This window comes from Lucilia sericata, unplaced genomic scaffold (genome assembly GCF_015586225.1).
Source record: "Lucilia sericata isolate MDLA Ls3-8-SP2 unplaced genomic scaffold, ASM1558622v1 Contig000479F_arrow, whole genome shotgun sequence".
Lineage (NCBI taxonomy): Eukaryota > Metazoa > Arthropoda > Insecta > Diptera > Calliphoridae > Lucilia > Lucilia sericata.
In genome coordinates, this window is record NW_023994494.1 from 2,341 (window position 1) to 27,525 (window position 25,185).

The 25,185-nt window shown below is 28.0% G+C and overlaps 1 protein-coding gene across 1 annotated transcript in view; it reads right to left on the minus strand.

The window, feature by feature from the left end:
* Nucleotides 1–254: 254 nt before the first annotated feature.
* The window catches only part of LOC119605381, a gene marked incomplete at its 3' end in the record, with an annotated part of 62,821 nt that continues 37,890 nt past the window's right edge, over nt 255–25,185 (minus strand). The window contains exons 4-5 of the mRNA XM_037958440.1: nt 12,589–12,660; nt 255–358 (exon numbers count right to left, since the gene is read on the minus strand). Of these exons, the coding sequence (XP_037814368.1) occupies nt 255–358; nt 12,589–12,660 (176 nt within the window). The remainder of the gene's footprint in view (nt 359–12,588; nt 12,661–25,185) is intronic.

Sequence of the window (25,185 nt, forward strand, 5' to 3'; positions counted from 1 at the left end):
TAAAAAATATAACAACAAACAATTTAAACAAAAATATCTCACTCAAAATTATCTGAATAGGAATAACACAACTGTCAATAATATTGAGTGTTTTTATTTATAAGAAACGCCTTAAGATATGCTTTAAAATATATATAGAAATGATTTCTGTTAATATGAACAAAAAGTAAACAACACAAATATTTAAGTAAACAAATAACAAGAAAAAAACAGTTAGAAAAGAGATTAAAATTAATAAAACAACTCATACTCACTTGATAATCTGTCAACACTTTCAAAACGTCCTTCGACTTTGGAACGCAATGAATCCAAATCGAAAGGTGCCGCAAGGCCATGATCAACACTGCGCGATTTACTCCTGTAAAAATAAAAAATAAAACAAATATGGGATTAGGAAAATTGATTTAAATGAAATTATAGAGAAAAATTGAGATAATTTTTATTGTTGTAGCAATGTTTTTGCAGGGGATTTTTTATGTTTTTTATTATCATTTTACAAGTGGAAATAACCATAAATGGGATAAAAACAAAACGACAAAATTTTCTAAAGTTAAAATTGAGTTATAATTGTAATGTTTTTGTTTGTTTATTTGTTTTGAAAACTAAATGCCGTTTAATTGCATTTTAATTAATTTTAATTTTTATTTTATTGTAGAAAACATCCGATTGATAAATAAAAATCGCTAAAAATACGAAAAAAATTGAAAAAAACATGACAGGTGTGATAATGATTTGTTAATAAAATATGTCAATATCTGCTTAATAAATAAATATTTCTTAATTTTTTTTTTTCATTTTACTACTTTTTTGAACATGTTTTTTTTTGAAAAATATTTGTGTTTAACATAAATTTTTGTTTGCAATTTTACACAAAAAATAGCAATAATTGTTTATTGTTAAATATTTTGTTGTTTTTGTTTTCAATGCAAACTGCATTCAGTCCTTAAAATAGTTTAAAACAAAGTTTTCATGAAATTTTGTTTATTGCGGGAATGTATAGAATTTTTTTAAACTATTTCAAAACTGAACAAAAAATGGTTTTGAAATCTGTAATTTGAAAACAATTTTTTAAACAAAATTTTATAATTAAGCATTTGTTATAAGCAAATTATTAAAAAACTGTAAATCAAAAACACAATTATACGACCGAATAATGTGGGTCATTTTGGTACTTAGAATCGGTTGTGGAGGGAATTATATCTTGATATTTTTATAACAGCAACTAAACTAGAAGAACTGACCTAACTATTAACTACCAATTTATTTTACAAATCCCCTCACAAAAGAAACTTTAGCTTTTAAAAATAGCCTAAATACACTTCAGTATTTTTAATTTATTTTTAATAACAAAGCGGTCAACAGCAAAAGAAAAGCAATCATTAAACTTGTAAACAATTGAAAATGACATTATTATTTATTTATAAGTATTAAAACACTTAAGGAACTAAAAGTGAAGTCACCTAACGGCGCTCCAACTAAAAACACACATCTACCGCGACTACACTGACTGCGGTTACTTTAATCGGAAGTGGCTAAAACCGTCCTATAGAATGGACGGACGTACGATTTCATCCCTTTAGAGTTTCTTCATGGTCTCGCAGAACAATGTGATAAAAGGTGCAGAATCACAACACGCTACCATAGTGAAGAGTTTAAATTTTTAAATAGTTAAAATTTTTATCAAAAATAGTAATTTTAAGTACTAAAAGTACAATTTTATGGACAAGTTTATTGCCTGGTATATTGGCTAGTCTATGAATTAGTCTATGATCTAGTCTGCGATTTAGTTTATGATCTAGTTTATGATTTAGTCTATAATCTTGTCTATGCACTAATCTATGGTTTAGTCTGTGATCTAGATTATTATCTAGTCTATGAACTAGTCTATGATCTAGTCTACGATCCAATCTATGATCTAGTCTATGAATTAGTCTATGATCTAGTCTATGATATATTGTATGATCAAGTCTATGAATAGTCTATGATCTAGTCTATGATATGGTCTATGATCTAGTCTTTGATATAGTCTATGATATAGTCTATGATCTATTGTATGATCTAGTCTTATTCTATTCTATGATATTGTCTATGATCTAATCTGTGATCTAGTTTATGAATTAGCCTATGCCCTAGTCTATGATATAGTCTATGATGTAGTTTATGAATTAGCCTATGATCTAGTTTATGATCTATGATCTAGTCTATGAACTAGTCTATGATCTTGTCTATGATATAGTTTATGATATAGTCTATGATCTTGTCTATGATCTAGTCTATGATCTAGTCTATGAACTAGTCTATGATCTTGTCTATGATATAGTCTATGATATAGTCTATGATCTTGTCTATGATATAGTCTATTATATAGTCTATGATCTAGTCTATGATCTAGTCTATGACCTATTCTATGGTATAATCTATGATCTAGTCTATTAACTAGTTTATGATCTGTCTATGATCTAGGCTATGATCAATTTTATGATCTATCTATCTATCTATCTATCTATCTATCTATCTATCTATCTATCTATCTATCTATCTATCTATCTATCTATCTATCTATCTATCTATCTATCTATCTATCTATCTATCTATCTATCTATCTATCTATCTATCTATCTATCTATCTATCTATCTATCTATCTATCTATCTATCTATCTATCTATCTATCTATCTATCTATCTATCTATCATCTATCTATCTATCTATCTATCTATCTATCTATCTATCTATCTATCTATCTATCTATCTATCTATCTATCTATCTATCTATCTATCTATCTATCTATCTATCTATCTATCTATCTATCTATCTATCTATCTATCGATCTATCGATCTATCGATCTATCGATCTATCGATCTATCTATCTATCTATCTATCTATCTATCTATCTATCTATCTATCTATCTATCTATCTATCTATCTATCTATCTATCTATCTATCTATCTATCTATCTATCTATCTATCTATCTATCTATCTATCTATCTATCTATCTATCTATCTATCTATCTATCTATCTATCTATCTATCTATCTATCTATCTATCTATCTATCTATCTATCTATCTATCTATCTATCTATCTATCTATCTATCTATCTATCTATCTATCTATCTATCTATCTATCTATCTATCTATCTATCTATCTATCTATCTATCTATCTATCTATCTATCTATCTATCTATCTATTATCTATCTATCTATCTATCTATCTATCTATCTATCTATCTATCTATCTATCTATCTATCTATCTATCTATCTATCTATCTATCTATCTATCTATCTATCTATCTATCTATCTATCTATCTATCTATCTATCTATCTATCTATCTATCTATCTATCCTATCTATCTATCTAGCTATCTATCTATCTATCTATCTATCTATCTATCTATCTATCTATCTATCTATCTATCTATCTATCTATCTATCTATCTATCTATCTATCTATCTATCTATCTATCTATCTATCTATCTATCTATCTATCTATCTATCTATCTATCTATCTATCTATCTATCTATCTATCTATCTATCTATCTATCTATCTATCTATCTATCTATCTATCTATCTATCTATCTATCTATCTATCTATCTATCTATCTATCTATCTATCTATCTATCTATCTATCTATCTATCTATCTATCTATCTATCTATCTATCTATCTATCTATCTATCTATCTATCTATCTATCTATCTATCTATCTATCTATCTATCTATCTATCTATCTATCTATCTATCTATCTATCTATCTATCTATCTATCTATCTATCTATCTATCTATCTATCTATCTATCTATCTATCTATCTATCTATCTATCTATCTATCTATCTATCTATCTATCTATCTATTATTATAAGTATTAAAACACTTAAGGAACTAAAAGTGAAGTCACCTAACGGCGCTCCAACTAAAAACACACATCTACCGCGACTACACTGACTGCGGTTACTTTAATCGGAAGTGGCTAAAACCGTCCTATAGAATGGACGGACGTACGATTTCATCCCTTTAGAGTTTCTTCATGGTCTCGCAGAACAATGTGATAAAAGGTGCAGAATCACAACACGCTACCATAGTGAAGAGTTTAAATTTTTAAATAGTTAAAATTTTTATCAAAAATAGTAATTTTAAGTACTAAAAGTACAATTTTATGGACAAGTTTATTGCCTGGTATATTGGCTAGTCTATGAATTAGTCTATGATCTAGTCTGCGATTTAGTTTATGATCTAGTTTATGATTTAGTCTATAATCTTGTCTATGCACTAATCTATGGTTTAGTCTGTGATCTAGATTATTATCTAGTCTATGAACTAGTCTATGATCTAGTCTACGATCCAATCTATGATCTAGTCTATGAATTAGTCTATGATCTAGTCTATGATATATTGTATGATCAAGTCTATGAATAGTCTATGATCTAGTCTATGATATGGTCTATGATCTAGTCTTTGATATAGTCTATGATATAGTCTATGATCTATTGTATGATCTAGTCTTATTCTATTCTATGATATTGTCTATGATCTAATCTGTGATCTAGTTTATGAATTAGCCTATGCCCTAGTCTATGATATAGTCTATGATGTAGTTTATGAATTAGCCTATGATCTAGTTTATGATCTATGATCTAGTCTATGAACTAGTCTATGATCTTGTCTATGATATAGTTTATGATATAGTCTATGATCTTGTCTATGATCTAGTCTATGATCTAGTCTATGAACTAGTCTATGATCTTGTCTATGATATAGTCTATGATATAGTCTATGATCTTGTCTATGATATAGTCTATTATATAGTCTATGATCTAGTCTATGATCTAGTCTATGACCTATTCTATGGTATAATCTATGATCTAGTCTATTAACTAGTTTATGATCTGTCTATGATCTAGGCTATGATCAATTTTATGATCTATCTATCTATCTATCTATCTATCTATCTATCTATCTATCTATCTATCTATCTATCTATCTATCTATCTATCTATCTATCTATCTATCTATCTATCTATCTATCTATCTATCTATCTATCTATCTATCTATCTATCTATCTATCTATCTATCTATCTATCTATCTATCTATCTATCTATCTATCTATCTATCTATCTATCTATCTATCTATCTATCTATCTATCTATCTATCTATCTATCTATCTATCTATCTATCTATCTATCTATCTATCTATCTATCTATCTATCTATCTATCTATCTATCGATCTATCGATCTATCGATCTATCGATCTATCGATCTATCGATCTATCGATCTATCTATCTATCTATCTATCTATCTATCTATCTATCTATCTATCTATCTATCTATCTATCTATCTATCTATCTATCTATCTATCTATCTATCTATCTATCTATCTATCTATCTATCTATCTATCTATCTATCTATCTATCTATCTATCTATCTATCTATCTATCTATCTATCTATCTATCTATCTATCTATCTATCTATCTATCTATCTATCTATCTATCTATCTATCTATCTATTATCTATCTATCTATCTATCTATCTATCTATCTATCTATCTATCTATCTATCTATCTATCTATCTATCTATCTATCTATCTATCTATCTATCTATCTATCTATCTATCTATCTATCTATCTATCTATCTATCTATCTATCTATCTATCTATCTATCTATCTATCTATCTATCTATCTATCTATCTATCTATCTATCTATCTATCTATCTATCTATCTATCTATCTATCTATCTATCTATCTATCTATCTATCTATCTATCTATCTATCTATCTATCTATCTATCTATCTATCTATCTATCTATCTATCTATCTATCTATCCTATCTATCTATCTATCTATCTATCTATCTATCTATCTATCTATCTATCTATCTATCTATCTATCTATCTATCTATCTATCTATCTATCTATCTATCTATCTATCTATCTATCTATCTATCTATCTATCTATCTATCTATCTATCTATCTATCTATCTATCTATCTATCTATCTATCTATCTATCTATCTATCTATCTATCTATCTATCTATCTATCTATCTATCTATCTATCTATCTATCTATCTATCTATCTATCTATCTATCTATCTATCTATATATCTATCTATCTATCTATCTATCTATCTATCTATCTATCTATCTATCTATCTATCTATCTATCTATCTATCTATCTATCTATCTATCTATCTATCTATCTATCTATCTATCTATCTATCTATCTATCTATCTATCTATTATTTATAAGTATTAAAACACTTAAGGAACTAAAAGTGAAGTCACCTAACGGCGCTCCAACTAAAAAACACACATCTACCGCGACTACACTGACTGCGGTTACTTTAATCGGAAGTGGCTAAAACCGTCCTATAGAATGGACGGACGTACGATTTCATCCCTTTAGAGTTTCTTCATGGTCTCGCAGAACAATGTGATAAAAGGTGCAGAATCACAACACGCTACCATAGTGAAGAGTTTAAATTTTTAAATAGTTAAAATTTTTATCAAAAATAGTAATTTTAAGTACTAAAAGTACAATTTTATGGACAAGTTTATTGCCTGGTATATTGGCTAGTCTATGAATTAGTCTATGATCTAGTCTGCGATTTAGTTTATGATCTAGTTTATGATTTAGTCTATAATCTTGTCTATGCACTAATCTATGGTTTAGTCTGTGATCTAGATTATTATCTAGTCTATGAACTAGTCTATGATCTAGTCTACGATCCAATCTATGATCTAGTCTATGAATTAGTCTATGATCTAGTCTATGATATATTGTATGATCAAGTCTATGAATAGTCTATGATCTAGTCTATGATATGGTCTATGATCTAGTCTTTGATATAGTCTATGATATAGTCTATGATCTATTGTATGATCTAGTCTTATTCTATTCTATGATATTGTCTATGATCTAATCTGTGATCTAGTTTATGAATTAGCCTATGCCCTAGTCTATGATATAGTCTATGATGTAGTTTATGAATTAGCCTATGATCTAGTTTATGATCTATGATCTAGTCTATGAACTAGTCTATGATCTTGTCTATGATATAGTTTATGATATAGTCTATGATCTTGTCTATGATCTAGTCTATGATCTAGTCTATGAACTAGTCTATGATCTTGTCTATGATATAGTCTATGATATAGTCTATGATCTTGTCTATGATATAGTCTATTATATAGTCTATGATCTAGTCTATGATCTAGTCTATGACCTATTCTATGGTATAATCTATGATCTAGTCTATTAACTAGTTTATGATCTGTCTATGATCTAGGCTATGATCAATTTTATGATCTATCTATCTATCTATCTATCTATCTATCTATCTATCTATCTATCTATCTATCTATCTATCTATCTATCTATCTATCTATCTATCAATCTATCTATCTATCTATCTATCTATCTATCTATCTATCTATCTATCTATCTATCTATCTATCTATCTATCTATCTATCTATCTATCTATCTATCTATCTATCTATCTATCTATCTATCTATCTATCTATCTATCTATCAATCTATCTATCTATCTATCTATCTATCTATCTATCTATCTATCTATCTATCTATCTATCTATCTATCTATCTATCTATCTATCTATCTATCTATCTATCTATCTATCTATCTATCTATCTATCTATCTATCTATCTATCTATCTATCTATCTATCGATCTATCGATCTATCGATCTATCGATCTATCGATCTATCGATCTATCTATCTATCTATCTATCTATCTATCTATCTATCTATCTATCTATCTATCTATCTATCTATCTATCTATCTATCTATCTATCTATCTATCTATCTATCTATCTATCTATCTATCTATCTATCTATCTATCTATCTATCTATCTATCTATCTATCTATCTATCTATCTATCTATCTATCTATCTATCTATCTATCTATCTATCTATCTATCTATCTATTCTATCTATCTATCTATCTATCTATCTATCTATCTATCTATCTATCTATCTATCTATCTATCTATCTATCTATCTATCTATCTATCTATCTATCTATCTATCTATCTATCTATCTATCTATCTATCTATCTATCTATCTATCTATCTATCTATCTATCTATCTATCTATCTATCTATCTATCTATCTATCTATCTATCTATCTATCTATCTATCTATCTATCTATCTATCTATCTATCTATCTATCTATCTATCTGTCTATCTATCTATCTATCTATCTATCTATCTATCTATCTATCTATCTATATATCTATCTATCTATTCATTTTAAACGCATAAATAATGTCTCCACTCCAAACCTCAAGTGATATAAAAATAATTTTCATTTAATTCTATTAATAAACAAAAATCTAAGATTGACATGAAAATAAACATTGCTAATTTAAAAAAAATAGTACTTATTAAAAAATTCCATTCTAGAAAATCAAAAGTTATTGAAAATTATCTAGCGGCAAAAGCAAAACTCAAAAACCAAACAAATATTATTCATTCTAAAGTATATTTGAAAAAAAAGTCAATTCAATAAACACTTTATTTAAAACTTTATCACAACACTCTCGATGACAACATCTTCTCACATTATCATCAATATCATCTTTAACGACATGAGATGTTATCGAAAGCGATAGATAATAAAGACTATTGTTGTCAAGTGTTGTAGTTAAAGTGTAACGAATCAACCAAACGCCAAGTGTACAAGTTTGGAGTGTTAACAAGATTTTCAAGGGGACATATTACAAAAATATTATTAGAGTAACAAACTTACAATAATCATCAGTTAAATATGATTTTATATTCAATGTTTTTTTGTTCATTTTTTTATATTGATTGACAAAGTTAATTTCCGCAAAATGTCTGTTACTTTTTCTGTTCTTCGGCAGCATTCGTTTGTATTTGTTTATATTTTTTACTTTTTTGCAGAAAATTTCATTTTGTGGTTGCTTTTTCATTTAATATGTATGTTTTTCATTTCTTTGTAAATGTGACAATTAAATTTTATTGATTTTTGTTTGTCGTTAATGAAATGTACTTTTAGTTCCTTTTTCTCAATTGATTGATATTGTTGCTTAAAATCATGCGGAACTATTTAATATTTTTTTTTTGTATAAGCGATTTTTTAATGAATAAATTATCAAGAGCTCTCTAGTTAGTTTTGAGAACTTTTATTTTAAGGAAGTAATAATCGAACAACATAGGAACTATTAATATTATTAAGTTTTTTTTTTATATAAAATATGTAATTCATATAAAGATTTTTCGAAAATTAGAAAAAACATTCGCATACTATTTACGGATTTTGACAGTCCCTGTTGGGGACGAAAAGGCAGTATTTTGACATTTCCTAATTAACGATGGAAATTACCAAATTCCACAACTTTAGAGAAAACTATATTTAGCAAATAAGTTTCCTAAATAGTTTCCTTACTTAACATATAAAAAAGAGGTCTTGCATTTCCAAATGACTACTTACCCTAGGTGCTAAAAGTTCCAATATTATATGGTTTTGAGCAAATTTTGGAATAGTGCAATAATCTACAAGATATTTCATATCAATCTCATGCCAGTTCAAGGCTTATATTGCATTCTTAAAAGGTGCTTTATGCGATATATAGGTGAATTTAAAGAGAAGATTATATAATAAGAGTAGATCAGGAGGAAATGCTTTAAATGAGGCAGATTTTCTATGATTTAAACTTGATTAACTAAGGTAGAGAATCAAGGCATTATGGAAGGGTATCACATGCAAAAGTTTGAAAAATAATTGAACGAAGCTCTCAAACGTGGTCTTAGGGGAATTTATACTATAAACTACAAAAACAACAAGGAAAAAAAAGAGTCAAGAACTCAACTTATTTACAGCTGGCCGTCTGAACTTTATCTTTATCTTTGAGATTAACAAACTGCTAACTATGTTGATAGTCGGTCTAAATTTCTTTTAAAATTTAAAATGTTTGTGTCGCAAATTTTAAAATGTTTATATTTAAAAAGAATAAAACGTAAAAATAATACTACTACATTATTTACGCCAAAAAAAAAAACCGTAAAATCCCAAAATTATAAATCAACTAGAGTTTTATCTGCATTCAAGATAATAAAACTCGAGCACATTTTTGCGTGATCTAAATTCCCAAAACAAGTAATCAATCTACTGAATAAGAATTATGAGAAGAGATAGAGAAATAAACGGGTTATAAACACTTCGATAATTCAGACAGGCGCTATTTAAGCTGCAGTTAACTTATAGTTTAACATAAACCTAACATCTCTAAAACTAACCCTGATAATTTAAACTGTAAATAATCTATTGTTTATAATTTTTTTTAAATTTATTATTGAAGTCTATCTACGGCACTTACAGATAAAAATCAATTGTTTAAATAAACAAAATATTAATCAACAAGTGTTTTAACATTGGCATATTAACTACAAATTGTCCATAAACTACTGACATCAATTTTGTCTTATAAATTTAAACGTTTTAAAGGTTTTGTAAAGAGCTTATGCTAAAGTTTCTTAAACTACAACGGAATTAAAGTTACTGGTAATATTCTCATAGAAAAGTCAATAAACTTGTAGGAAACTGCATTACAGAAAAAAGGTAGACTTTTGTCTCTTTATAAAGGTTACCGCCTGTCGCCATTTTGATTTCTTTTAGCTGGTGCCAATCTTATTTCTAAATCCATTTTTATACTTTAAATGGAAATGAACTATTTGTTAGTTTTTTTAAACCACTTTCATTGAGTTTTGTAATTTCTTAAAGGCAGAGTTCGGATAAACTCTAGACAAGAGTGTCTAATCTAGACTCTAGTCCAGACTCTATTCTAGACTCTAGTATAGATTCTACTCTAGACTCTAGTCTAGATTCTATTCTAGACCCTAGTCTAGAATCTATTCTAGACTCTGGTCCAGACACTAGTCTAGACCTATTCTATCCTCTATTCTAGATTCTAGTCTAGACTCTATTCTAGACTCTAGTCTAGATTCTATTCCAGATTCTAGTCTAAACTCTATTCAACACTTTAGTCTAGATTCTATTCTATACTCTAGTCTGGATTCTATAATAGACTCTAGACTAGACTCTATTCTAGACTCTAGACTAGACTCTATTCTAGACTCTAGACTAGACTCTATTCTAGACTCTATTCTAGACTCTAGTCTAGACTCTAGTCTAGACTCTACTCTAGACTCTAGTCTAGACTCTAATCTAGACTCTATTCTAGACTCTATTCTAGACTCTTTTCTAGACTCTATTCTAGACTCTATTCTAGACTCTAGTCTAGGCTCTATTCTAGACTCTAGTGTAGACTCCAGTCTAAACTCTATTCTAGACTCTAGTCTAGACCCTATTCTAGACTCTAGTCTAGACTCTACTCTATACTCTATTCTAGACGCTAGTCTAGACTCTATTCTAGACGCTAGTCTAGACTCTATTCTAGACTCTATTCTAGACTCTAGTCTAGACTCTAATCTAGACTCTATTCTAGACTCTAGTATAGACTCTATTCTAGACTCTAGTCTAGACTCTATTCTAGACTCTAGTCTGGACTCTATTCTAGACTTATTCTAGACTCTAGTCTAGATTGTAGTCTAGACTCTATTCTAGACTCTAGTCTACACTCTATTCTACACTCTAGTCTAGACTCTATTCTACACTCTATTCTAGACTCTATTCTTACTCCCCTTTATTATAAAGTCGAAATCTCAACATTTTCCCGAACCCTGTCCTTTAGATTTCAATCTTTTGTGATGACACTTCCGTTATCTTTAGTGGTGACACACAAATGCATTTAATGTTGACAATTGTGTTAAAAGAAAAAGTGGAAAATGTGTTTTTTTTCTACTGTTAAGAAATTTGCATAATTGAATCAACTAACAATGATTGAAAGTGTGTTTTATTGTTTTTCAACAATTGGTTTTTTAACTCAAAGTTTTAAGCGTTAGCAATATAAATAAGATAGTTTCACAATAAATAATAAAAAGAAAACTTTCCTTTTTATTAAGTAAAATATAACAAGAAAATTAAAATAAATAAAAACTATTTAAATGGGAGTTTTAAATGAAAAATCTTAAATATTTTGCTCAACAAATATTGAAATATGCTTAAATGGTATACAACACTGGGAATTTATTTTTAATTAATTGGCAACTCTAGTTATAACTCTTTTTAACAGGGTGTTTAACAAAAACATTAATACCTAAGAATTATTAAAAAAGTTTTTTAAAAAACCTGTTGTTGTAATGTATTTTATTATATTTATGGTTATTTCCTCTTGTAAACCTTGATATTTATGTTATTATTTTTATAAAAAATTTATATATAAACACAAAAAATAATTGGCAACATGCTTTAGTTTATATTATTTAATATTAATTATATTTTGTTTACAAAAAACATTCAAGTGTTCTTTTCGTGCTGAAACATGCAAAAACGTGTGTAATTTTTATATTTACATATTTACAATAATTAAATTAAATATATTTACAATATAACAAACTATATTTCTGTTTGTTTTTATGTTATAGACTTAGAAATATTTGGAATTGAAATTTGTACTTACCTGCGTACTGGTATTGATAAATTATCAAAACTGCGTGACATAAGCGATGCATCTTGACTAGCCCTACGTGACCTATATTGATAATGGTGGTATAAAATAAAAAATAAACAAAATAATAATAATAAAATCATAAAGAATAAAATGATAAAATAAAAAAAGGACCCAAATAAGTACTAAATAATAATATTAAGCATAAGTTTAGGACAATTATTGACCCTGAGGAAATATTAAAAATTTCGTAGGATCAAATTGTCATAAACTTATTTAAGCTTTACATAATTATTATATAGTATTTATCAATTTTGTGAAAGTAATGCTTTTTCCGAAATGTACAAAACACTGAAAATAGTGAATTATTTATACTGAAAACTAATTTATAGATCATACTGCGGCGTCGAATTAAAATGGCGATCATTCCCCTTATAGCCTAACCTAGTTTATAAAAAACTTTATTATTTCCCTAGCAAACATTTCCTATTAATATATATTTTAATAAAACAAAACATCAATAACAAATTTACATTAAACACTTCAAAGCACTTAAACTGATAATAACTAGATAATAATGTAATTATAACATTGACAATTATAATTGTGAAATTAATCAATAACGATCGTTTAAATTAGTTAATGAATAATTAATACAAATTTCCACCACTTATTAAGTGACAACCGCGAAGCAGTAGCTCGCTGATAATCTTAAAATTGACATTTAAACGAAAGTTTTTTATTTGAAATTTGTATTAGCAAGTTGGAAATATCAAATATTGTTGCAATTCTTTTCCAATATAATAATAAAATTTGGTAGTTTTTTTAGATGAGATATAAACTATCTTGCTACATACAACATTACAACTAATGTCGTTATTATAGTATATGCTGTTTACACTCACAGCAAAGTGATGTTCGATATTTTACAGTTATTTTGTGGATAATTGTTAAACAATATTTATAATTACCGAATTTTTGCAACATATAACAAAGTTAAATATATAAATATATGAAGCGTCCTGTTTACACTCACAGTAAAGTGATGTCTAGGATTTTACTGATATTTTGATTTATAACCCAACTTTTACTTTGATACATGGTTGAGTATCAGAAAAAGCTCATATTGGATTTTGATGGAGATTGCTGTGTTTGAGCAATTTATTATTTAATAGGAAGCTATACAAAGGTATAGGTCGTTTCCGTATTTCTTGGACAAGGCTTCTTGCATTGTTACCCTGATACTATGATTGCTTTATGCAGCGCCATTTAAGTTTTTAGATTAAAAAAATGGAGAATTTGAAACTTGGATAACTTGGAATCCAAGGTCGTGTTATTTAACGTTTCTCCATTCCATTCTGTTTTGGCTGATAAACCAGCTAAGTAACTAACCACTAACGGTAATAACATTCCTATCAAAAACTCATGTCCAACCTGAATCTATGATCGATAACAGGGGCAGGAGGCTGGACGATATGAAGGAGACAATGAAACTCGAATAACATAGATGAACCGATATTGGAGGAAGGGGAGGCTAATACGGAAATAGTTATTACATCTGACATGGTTAAAGGGGCAATCAAGAGCTTTCCTCCTTATAAAGCTGCAGGGCCGGATGGCATTATCTCGGCACTTTTGCAGATGGAGGCGGGACTGGTTTCCGTACATCTGTCACAGATATTCACTACATGCTTGAAATTAACCCCAGTTAAATGGAAACCAAGCTATGCGACACCTAAGTCCTATTGACCGATAAGCCTTACGTCCTTCCTACTTAAAACCAGTATACCAGACAAAGACCTTAATTATAAGCATCATGTTTAGGTAAAGGGACGATCGGTGGAAACCGCTTTAAACGAAGTTATCCTTCACCTATCGATGTCAATGCATACCGCCATTGACATTGAAGACGACTTCAATAACATGCACACTGATACTCTTATTCAAATACCTATGTTGACCGGGTGCTCCACAACTGGATCAACTACATGCTAAGGAACAGAAGGATAAGCTGCTAGATGTACGATATAACTATCAGGAAAAAGGTATTTCGCAGTATACCACAGGGTGACATTTCGTCATCTTTACTCTGGGTTACCACGATTAATAGTCTCCTAAGGACTCTAATTGATAAAGGACTTAGACCTGTCTATGCAGACGATGTCGTAATACTTAGAAGAACTGATGGAGGCTCGGCTGGGCTCAACCGAGAGATGTTAACCCGACGAAAAGACAAAACCTTGTGAAAAGGCAAAAATTTTGACGTATACTGAACCCTGCTTCCTGGTAAGAAGATACCGGCGACAGACCAAGGTGTAATCCTTGAAAGGAAATTAAAATGGAGACACCACATAGAGGAAAGGATCAACAAGGCATATCGGTGCTAGGCGATATGTAGGAGAACTATAGACATGAAATGGGGTCTTAGTCCTACTATCACAAATTGGCTTTATAAGAGTGTAATTAGACCAATTCTAGCTTATGCTTCAATAATCTGGTGGACTGCTCTGGACAAAAAGTGTAATATCACACTACTACAATGAGTTCAGAGTACAAGCGGGACATTAGAGCAAATACTAGTAGGAATCCATTGTTACACGGATGGCTCTAAATTGGGGGACAAAGTGGGCCCGGGAACGGTAATAACAATTCTTTAAAGCAGCCGATATAAGCAATTTTTTTTTAAATATCACATCTCCCGGTATTTCCATGTATAAATCCTGGGATTAGAGTAGTGAAGATTTAAAACATACCTGGCGTTAAATTACCTTTTTCAGATGAAATTTAAAACCTTCTTTTTTCAAAATTTCAATAACGAAATGTGTTCTTAATGCCTTTTCCATAACATATGCGATAATTCGGTCCCTGATTTATACAGAGATAAAAAATACCTAATAATTAAAACCATACATAACCAACTCAACAAAAAAATCATTATCTGATTCCAAAAAAAAACAAGTAAGAGTGTTATATTCGGCTATGCCGAATCTTATATACCCACCATCAAACCTCGTTTGACTCGAATGAAACTTACTTATGTCGAATTTCATCTATATATTCGTATTATTAGGCCAGTTATAAGCGTTAAAGGAATTTTCTGAAGGGGACCTTATATGGGGGGTAGGGTCAATCATGGACCGATCAACATAAAATTTTTTAGATAGATTTTGACTCGTATGAAAATTACTTATGACGAATTTCATCTATATACTAGAATTTTTAAGCCAGTAATGAGCGTTAAAGTCATTTTCTGAAGGGTACCTTATATGGGGATAGGGTCAATTATGGACCGATCCTCATAAAATTTTGCACAGTGATTTTGGATCACAAGAAACTTACTTATGTCGAATTTCATCGCTATATTCGTATTTTTAAACAAGTTATGGCTGTTAAAGCTGCTTTTCGAGGGCCACTTGTATGGGGGCTATCCGAAAACGTGGACCGATATTGCCCATTTTCAATACCAAACAAACCTTACCTATAAGAAATATTTATGTGAAATTTCAACCCTCTAGCTCTTTTCATTCGGACTCTATCGTGCTTTCAACAGACAGACAGACAGACAGACGGACGGACGGACGGACAGACGGACAGACGGACAGACATGGCTAGATCGTCTTAGAATTTAATGAGGACCCAGAATATATATACTTTTGTGGGTCTATGACCAATATTTCGATGTGTTACAAACGGAATGACAAAATCAATATACCCCCCATCTTTTTTGATGGTGGGTATAAAAACAATAATCATTCATTTAATGATTTTGAATACAACTAAATAATAAAATAATAAAAAAAATATTATGACGGGGCTGGTGACGATCATATAAGGGTGTGTGTACGTGACCTACGTCATACAGTGAATTACGAAAGGAAATTTTGTTAAATTAAGAAAACAAATAAAAATGCTATTTGCTATAGGAGAAAAAATCAAAGCAAACATATGGACAAATTTATTTATACATATATACTATATACATATATTCTTCTTCTACAATAGCAATAGTATTTTATATAGAAATTTACTTTAGACAAGTGTGTTAAAATTCTGACACACTTCTTCTTTCTACTTAATTTTGATAAAAAAAATCTTTTGTTTAATGATAAAAATGAATGAAAAATAAATTTCCATAAACAGCTTACCAGAAGTGTGTTGAAGCAACAAAATTTTGCATGTTTAGTTATAGAGTTTTTCAAATATTTTTTTTTAAATAAATTATTATTTTTAAATTAATAAAAGTTGTAGTTTTAAAGTGTTAAATTAAAAAGTTAATATTGGCACATTATAACTTTCATTATCAATTCCTTTTACATTTTTTCTTTCAGTGTTTTTTTACATTTTTTAAACGCTATAAATAATCAACCATTTTTTTTTAGCATGGCATCGCTGTCAACTTTTTGTCACTGTTAATCATTTTCATTATGAATTCGTTTTAGTTTTTGTGGCAAGTCATATAATTAATTATAAGTTATTGTTTTTTTTTTTTGCACTGTTTTGTTTACAATTTTAACCATAAATGTAAATATTTTATTTAAAACCAGCTGTACAAAACAAAAACTATAATATTTTTGTATTCTAAACAGTAGTCACGGGTTATTTCGTCAAGCAGTCTTTAGCGCGTTTTTTTTTTTAAGAAAAATTAATTTATACTCTTTGGCGTGTTATCGCCCTAATCACGTGAATTGCAAAAAAATTTATGAAATGTATTCTGTATATAGTATGTTAAATAGTTAAAGGTACAAGCGTTATTTTTGTTGCACATTAACATGTTTAGCAAAGGATTTCTTATTATAGTGATGACAACACTGTAACTGCAATTAATTGTATGTGGTAACACCCTGTTTACAATCACAGTGAAATGATATCCAGCATTTTACTGCCATTAAGGATTAAATTAAAAAAACTCGAAGGAGTTTTGGCAATCTTCTATAGATCAAGGTGGTGGATAGGGGAAGGTGATGCAAAATTTGTCCTCTGACACAAATGGTTTCACCTTTGGGGAGGCAATCTTCAGATGGTAATATGATGGAGTACCTAATCCCAACAAGAAAGAAGTAGAGCGAAGTGTGGAAAGCAGATGCTGAAGAAAAATCCGAAGAATTTTAAGAATTTTTACCTGCTTTTTAACAGTTTAAGTTTTTTAATAATAATTTTAAAGATTTTTTTTTTTAAATACACTACTGCACCTTAAATTATGACACCCACTGTTAAAACACAATAGACTAGTAGTATATTTAGTCTGCAATGAAGACAAAAAGCTGTAGCAGTCGTCTACAAGTATTTTAGATAAATTAAAGATAATGTCATGAATGTTTAATTTAAATATACAATTTATATGTGTTGTTGTTGTTGTTGTGTATGGTATGTTCAAACAAACACCTTTATTAATGGTAACGAGATTTGAATTTTAAACTATAAAATTCATTGAATTAAGTGGGTGTTCAAAAATCATAATGAAGATTATTATTATTATTTATTCTTTATTGTTCAAAATCTTTTTTTCTTATTTATTCTTTTTTGTTCAAAATCGTTGAAAGGAATTTCGTGCATAATAAAAAAACATTTATATTATTCTATAAATAAAAACAATTCATTAAATTTAAGAAAATATTAAAACAGAACTTGTCGGGAACTTTGAGTTACTGATTCAAGATAGAATATCAGGATATGGATGTCATTTGCAAAGGCTTTCTTGATATAACATGCCTCAGGAAAACGATGGGCGATAATTCCTTCATAGAGCACTATGTATAAGGTTTTTACTAGCAACTTTTTCCATGTAAAGCAGTGCACAATAGTCCTGCTAATGATCTCTTCCGATCTGATTTAGTATACATCCCAATTTCAACTTAATCTACTGACCCATTGCTTATTTACTTCACTTTCTTAAGCGTTATTGAGAATTACCCTGTTCACATCACACATTCAATAAACTCTGTAATACCATGTTCCAACGGCTCTATTATTCCATAATTCGCCTTTAGTATCACGACACATACCCAATACCACTCGAAAATATAAATGTCTGAATTTATTGGGATAATACTATGTTCTAAAGGCATCGCTAAATACTAATTTCGTATTATGAATTACTATTGCAAATGACTCTGTTCCCACGACACATTCGTAATACGATTTGAAAGTTCATCATCTTATTTATGTTGATTATGATAAATAAGATTTCGAAAGCATTGATTTATTTGTAAATTACAAAAATTTTGAAAAACACTATTGTGTGAACATAGTCTAATACTTTCAACATCGAAATTATTTTGCCTATGATAAATTAGATCTAGACATCAATGATTTCTTTGTAAATTACAAAATAATTCAGTTTATTCAAGGAGTAATTCGGATGTGTCCACCAATATTGTAAATTTCGATGCTTAATATTGAAAAACACTGTCGTGTGAACATAGTCATAGTACTTTCAACATCGAAATTGCTTTCTTAGGAATAGTAAAAATCTAAATTTAAAGAAAATATCATATGTAAATTATATTTGAAAAATATTTTCAGTTAAATTTCGATATTTCTGTTTGATTTTAAAGAAAAACTTTTAGCAAAATCTTCTCATAACTAATTGATAAATTTCTTCACCAACTTTAGAAACAAAATCAGTGCAATTTTTATAAATCAAGAGAAGAAAACCATAAAATACTTTTTAATAAAAATAAATAAAAAATTTGATTAATGAATTTGTTAAAACAATAACATAATAATGACATTAATAATCATCATCTATGGCAACAGAACACATAAACAACAATTTGCGTCATTTTTTTTTTTTTTGTCTTTATTAAACCAAATTTAAACATAAATTAAAGTAAAACAAATCATAAAGAGACTGGATGGAGCAAGAGCAAGAAAAAAATTCCCAAATTGATTTCACAATTTGTTTTTGTTTTTCTTTAATTTTTAATAAACCATTAAATTGTTATATTAAAAAAAAAATTATATATAAATTGATTAAAATAACAACAAACAACAATTGTTCTGTTTTGTTGCGGGGCGTAAGTATTGTAAATTTAAAATACTCAGACAGCTGGTGTTTAAAAATGAAGACACAAAAAAAAATATTCATAAATTATATCGCACATATTTTGCATATTTAAATGCAAATATTTCAGTGGGTTTTGGTACTTAAACCACGCGTTTTATTTTTGACGTTTTTGTTTTTTTTTTCATAAAAAAATAATAAAAATATATATAAATAATAACCCACATATGGTTTATTTTGGAGGCTTGTATAGACAGATATGTAAAAATATGAAATCTTGAGGTATTTGATAACAAGTTTTTAGGCGTAGTATGAGAATTTCTAGTTGCAACACTGTTTGCTTTGAATAAATAATGAAGTTATCAAACCCCTGTGAATAGTAAAGCTTTTATTTACATTATATTCTAACTCTACTAAACTGAATTGAAACTTTTTGATTATGAATACAAATACTGATACACAGTTGACAGTCGACTCTCAAAATGACATTAATTAAGTTAATGTTTCAGATAAAACTAAAAGTAGTCTTTGATAACAAGTTTTTACGCAGAATATGAGAATTTCTGGTGGCAACACTGTTTGCTTTGAATAAATAGTGAAGTTATCAAACTACTGTGAATAGCAAAGCTTTTATTTACATTATATTCTAACTCCACTAAACTGAATTGAAACCTTTTGATTTTGAAAGGAAATACTGATGCACAGTTTACAGTCGACTCTTTTAATGACATTAATTAAGTTAATGTTTCGATAAGAAGTTTTTACGTTAAATATGAGAATTTCTGGTGACTGTTTGTTTATAAAAGCAAGTAAAGTTGTCAAACCACTGGGAATGGCAGATTATTTGTTTACAACATTTCTCTAAACTGAATTGAAAAAAACGAACTAATACTTTTATAGCTCTTTTGTGCACCCAAAATATTTATAATAAAGAAAAAAAATCATATCCGTTGTTCCTCAATTTAGTTGTTTAAATATTTTTTATTGATTTTATCAATTAGTATACATATGCGTAAATTTTGAGACAACTTAACGTTTATTTACGCGATAATTGAGTGATGAGAGGCAGCTGAGTGCTGATGTTTGGTATCGAGTTATGTCCGTCTGTCACACAAATCTTATACAAATTTGTTTGAATACAAATATTTTGGCTTTTTTTTTAATACTAATCACACATTAATAAATCAATCAGCTGTGTGTTATGCATTAATAAATATATAAAAAATACATAAATTAAATAAATTTGTTGTTAAGGGCAGGTTTGTCTCGAGTGTTAACAGTTTTTCTAAAATCTAGTTAAGAAATTGTTTTGATGATATATTGCGGATTTTTTGATATTTTAACGTTTACTGGTTTTAATTTTAATTATTTATTGTTTTTTACAGCTTTGTTTTGAGATTCTTCTAGATTAGGTTCAAAACAAAGTATATACTTTGGTTCAAAATATTTGTTTTTAAAAACATAAAAAATTTTGAATAATGGAAGTAACTGTTCAAGTTATTTTGAAATGTTAGCATTTATTGGGGATAATACTATGTTCCCACGGTACCGATATTTATTTAATTCTCTTTCTGTTTAACTATTGCGATGAGTTTCAATTTGACAGTTCGTCGTTTTATTCCAGTTTATTTTGATAGATTAATTGAACAGAGTTAGTAGAGATTTATTCATAATTCTGAAAAGAATTCAGTTAAAACAATAATACTATGTTCCCATGGCACCGCTATTTACTTAATTCGCTTTCTGTCTAACTATTGCGATGAGATTCTTGATTCAATTAGACAATTTGTCATTTTATTCCTGTTTCTTTTGATAAATTGAATAGAATTATTAAAGATTTATTTGTAATTCTCAAAAGAATTAAGTTTAAAACAAAAATACTATGTTCCCACGGCACCACTTAATTTGGTTTCTCAATTACTGTTGCAAATTACTTAGTTCACACGACACATTCGTAATACGATTTGATAGTTTTTGGTTTTATTCCTCTTGATTTCGATAAATTCGATAGAGATGACAATAATCTCTTTGGAGTTCATGAAATCATTTAGTTTTTAATACCTAATACAATTTTGAAACTATATATTATGAAACACTAATTAGGTAGCACAATTTTAGTTTGTATTAGAATCTGTTGCGATAATACTATGTTACCACGGCATCACAATTTACTTATTTAACTTTCTCAATTACTATTGCGAATTACTCTGTTCACACGACACATTCGTAATAACATTCTACAGTTTGTCGTCTTATTACTCATGATTTCATTAAATTTGCTAGCGATGGTACAAAAATGATCTCAATAGTTATAATTTATATAAAAATTCCATAAAGTGATCGTATTAAAGTGATCAAAGATAAATTTAAAGTAAATTCAACAAATTTAAGAACATTCTTTAGTAATCAATAAAAGCTTTTTGTTTACAAAATTTAACATATTTTGACTATAATTGCATTATTTGTTCAATTATTCTTTTGTTTACTCCCCCTGTCAATCAAATATATTTGAATTGTTAAATAATAAATCTATTAACTGTTCATATTTATTTAAAAATTTTGCAAAAATTTAATTGCAAACAAGACGCAATAAAACCATACAATGTCAATGATATTTAAGAAAAAAAAATATTGCACTATAAACAAATTAACAAATATTTATATAAATAATTTCTTTAAGTGTATTCTATAACCGAAAGGTGTGTTGCTAACTTATTATATCTGTTAGATATAATCAATGATTATTTTTTTTTGTTAACCAGAACTAATATTTTATTTTATGATTAGCAATTAATAATACAAAAAAAAAAAAAAAATAATTGAAATATCAAAACATATATGAGACATTATTCATTCGAATTTAAAGGTAATTTCATTTCTGTTTTTAAATAAATATAGATTAAAATTTTTCAAGTTCAAAGAGTTTTTTATAAATATATTTTGTAGGTATCATAAAGTAATTTAAAATATATGTTTTTACCCCATGAATTTCTTTTGTAGTAAAAAAGAAATCCCCCTTCAAAAGTTTTGGTTATGGCAAATACTAAAGTTTATGATAGTATAATCAAATGGATATTAATTCTATAAATAAGTTTATAAAACTTCTGCGGTATGTTGTGAAGTAAATAAAAATAAATTTTATATTTAATTATCTTAGAAAGTTTCACAGACAGTTGCAGAATACTTAAATTTATAGACTCTCCGAAAGCATAGCTAAAATATAATAGAGAATATAGTAAAATATATACTTTTCGGCCGACTTTTGTAAAGAAAAGCACAATAAATTAGGAATTGACAGTTACAAAAAAAAAAATCTATTTCAACGCCGATTTTTTTATAGATCCAGTCCTTATTTTTAAAAATCCATTCATAGTTCTAAAAATTTTGTACGAAGGGACCAGTTTAAATTCTATTTAAGGAGACAAATCACTCTTAAATTATGATGTTTCATCTTTTAAGCTAAGTCTCTCAATCTGACAAAAACTTTTCAGTTTCGTTTCGGCACATATTGTTTTGAAGGTGTCAAAGTGACAAGTTTCTTTCACTGTAAGTATTAGAACCGCTTTTTAAAGAACTTGAATAGTTTGATTTCAATATTCTTTACTCTCCAGCAATTTTATAAAACCCAATGCGAAACAAATTTAATTACATTCTTTTAGTGATCTGTCACAGAGCGCTTAAAAGGTGACATTTTCCCTTCCCTACTAGGAAATCATCATGTTGAAATGACAGATCCAATTTGCATAAGTGCTGGAAGAACCCGTAAACAGTTTAGTTAGTTGCTTCTTCCCTTTCTCCTAGCATTAGAATTCAACATTTTATAATAAAATTATTGCATGTGTAGACTGGGTTATAAGCAAGTGAGGAATCAAGGCAAATCGATTATAAGGTGCAGACATTTCAACAGTTATTTGTTCATTACAATTTATCCATCAGCTGTCAAACTCAATACAAAAATCTCGCTCAATAGACACTGTCAAAATATAAAGAATTCATCTTAATTCGCTAGAGTTTTGACTAGGTAGGAGTCATAACATTAATTTTTTCTCCGTTATTTTCTCTCTTGAGAGTCTACACGTAACATTGTCTTGTAAACAATAAAATTTTCTTGTGTAGACTGGTTATTGACATCATAAACTTAATTATAATTTCATCGTATAATAATCATGCAGAAATTTCTACAAATCTCAAGAGGTTTGATTTTTATACTTATTTTTTTTACTTATCTATGGATTTACCTAGATCTAATCAAATTACGTATTTATAAATTATGAAATTTATGTTAGAAAGAAACCTCTTGATTAATTAGAAAAAGTTTTACGCACGATAATTTCACAATCCTGATAGTTTTACTAAATTTATAAGATTTCGCCAAAAAATTTAACTGATAAGATTTCAAATCTTAAAATTAATAGTTTTTTTTTGGAGAATGTTAATCAATATTAGTTGGAAAATGTGATTAAATTAATTATGTTAGAATTATTTTTAATTTATAATTTGTCTTTACAAAATCTTTTTTTATTTATTTTTATTAAAAATAGAAAGTTGGTAATGAACTTTGGCTATTGACTGATAAGCTGATGGTATTATTATTTTTTACAATAAATTAATTAAATTTAATATATTGATTGTATAAATTAATAATATTGACATTGAATTTTATTAAAAAATAATATGCATATTTAAAATAATAAAAAAAAAAAAATTGAAAAAGCTAATTGGTTTTGGGCAAAGTATAACAAGTAGTCCGACTCTTTGACAGCAGTACCTAACTCTAAGCATGTGTTAGTGAGAAAGTACCTAACTCTAAATATGTGTTGGTAACAAAAAAGTATATGTGTTGGTTTGTTTGAATTTTCAATACTAAAAATTGAAACTCTGTTTGTAAATTAAAATTCAACAACAACAAAAATGAAATGCCAATAAATAGAAAAAAATATTTTTTCCAGTTTAAGAAAATTAAAGAATATTTTATGTGAAAAGTTCAATGAATCTATTTTAAAAAATTACAGATTTTTTGTGGATAACTGAAATTTCGCGTACGATCCTTAAAAGTGGTCAAAAAGTAAAAAAGTAAGGTAAACTTTTGAGTGTTTTGACAAGTTTAAACTTCTCAGAAGAGAGTTGAATTCACACGGAACACGTATATGTGAGAGAGTAATTTCCTATATGTGAGAGTCGGACTACTTGTTATACTTTGGTTTTGGGTGTTTATATGGGAATGGAGATAAAAATTTGTATTTTTTAATTAAATTAAAAAAATATTAATTGTTTATGGTAAAATATCCACATTTTTTAAACATTTTAGGGATAGTCGTCTTTTTTTTCCTAAACAGATAGTCGACTTACCGTCTTTTTTTAAATATATGTTAAAGAAGTCGTTAAGTCGACTATTTTGTAGGAAAAAAAGTCGAATTTGTAAATAATAGTTGGAATAAAATGGCAGAGTCAATGTACAATGTACAATGGATGTTATTGTTGTTTAGACATTTAACCCTCTTTCCTTTAACCTTAACTCGATGGTTCCAATCTCGATTTACTATAAAACCCTACAATGGTTGTTGTTGTTGATCGAAAATGTTTCTTCTACGGGATAATATTTAGAC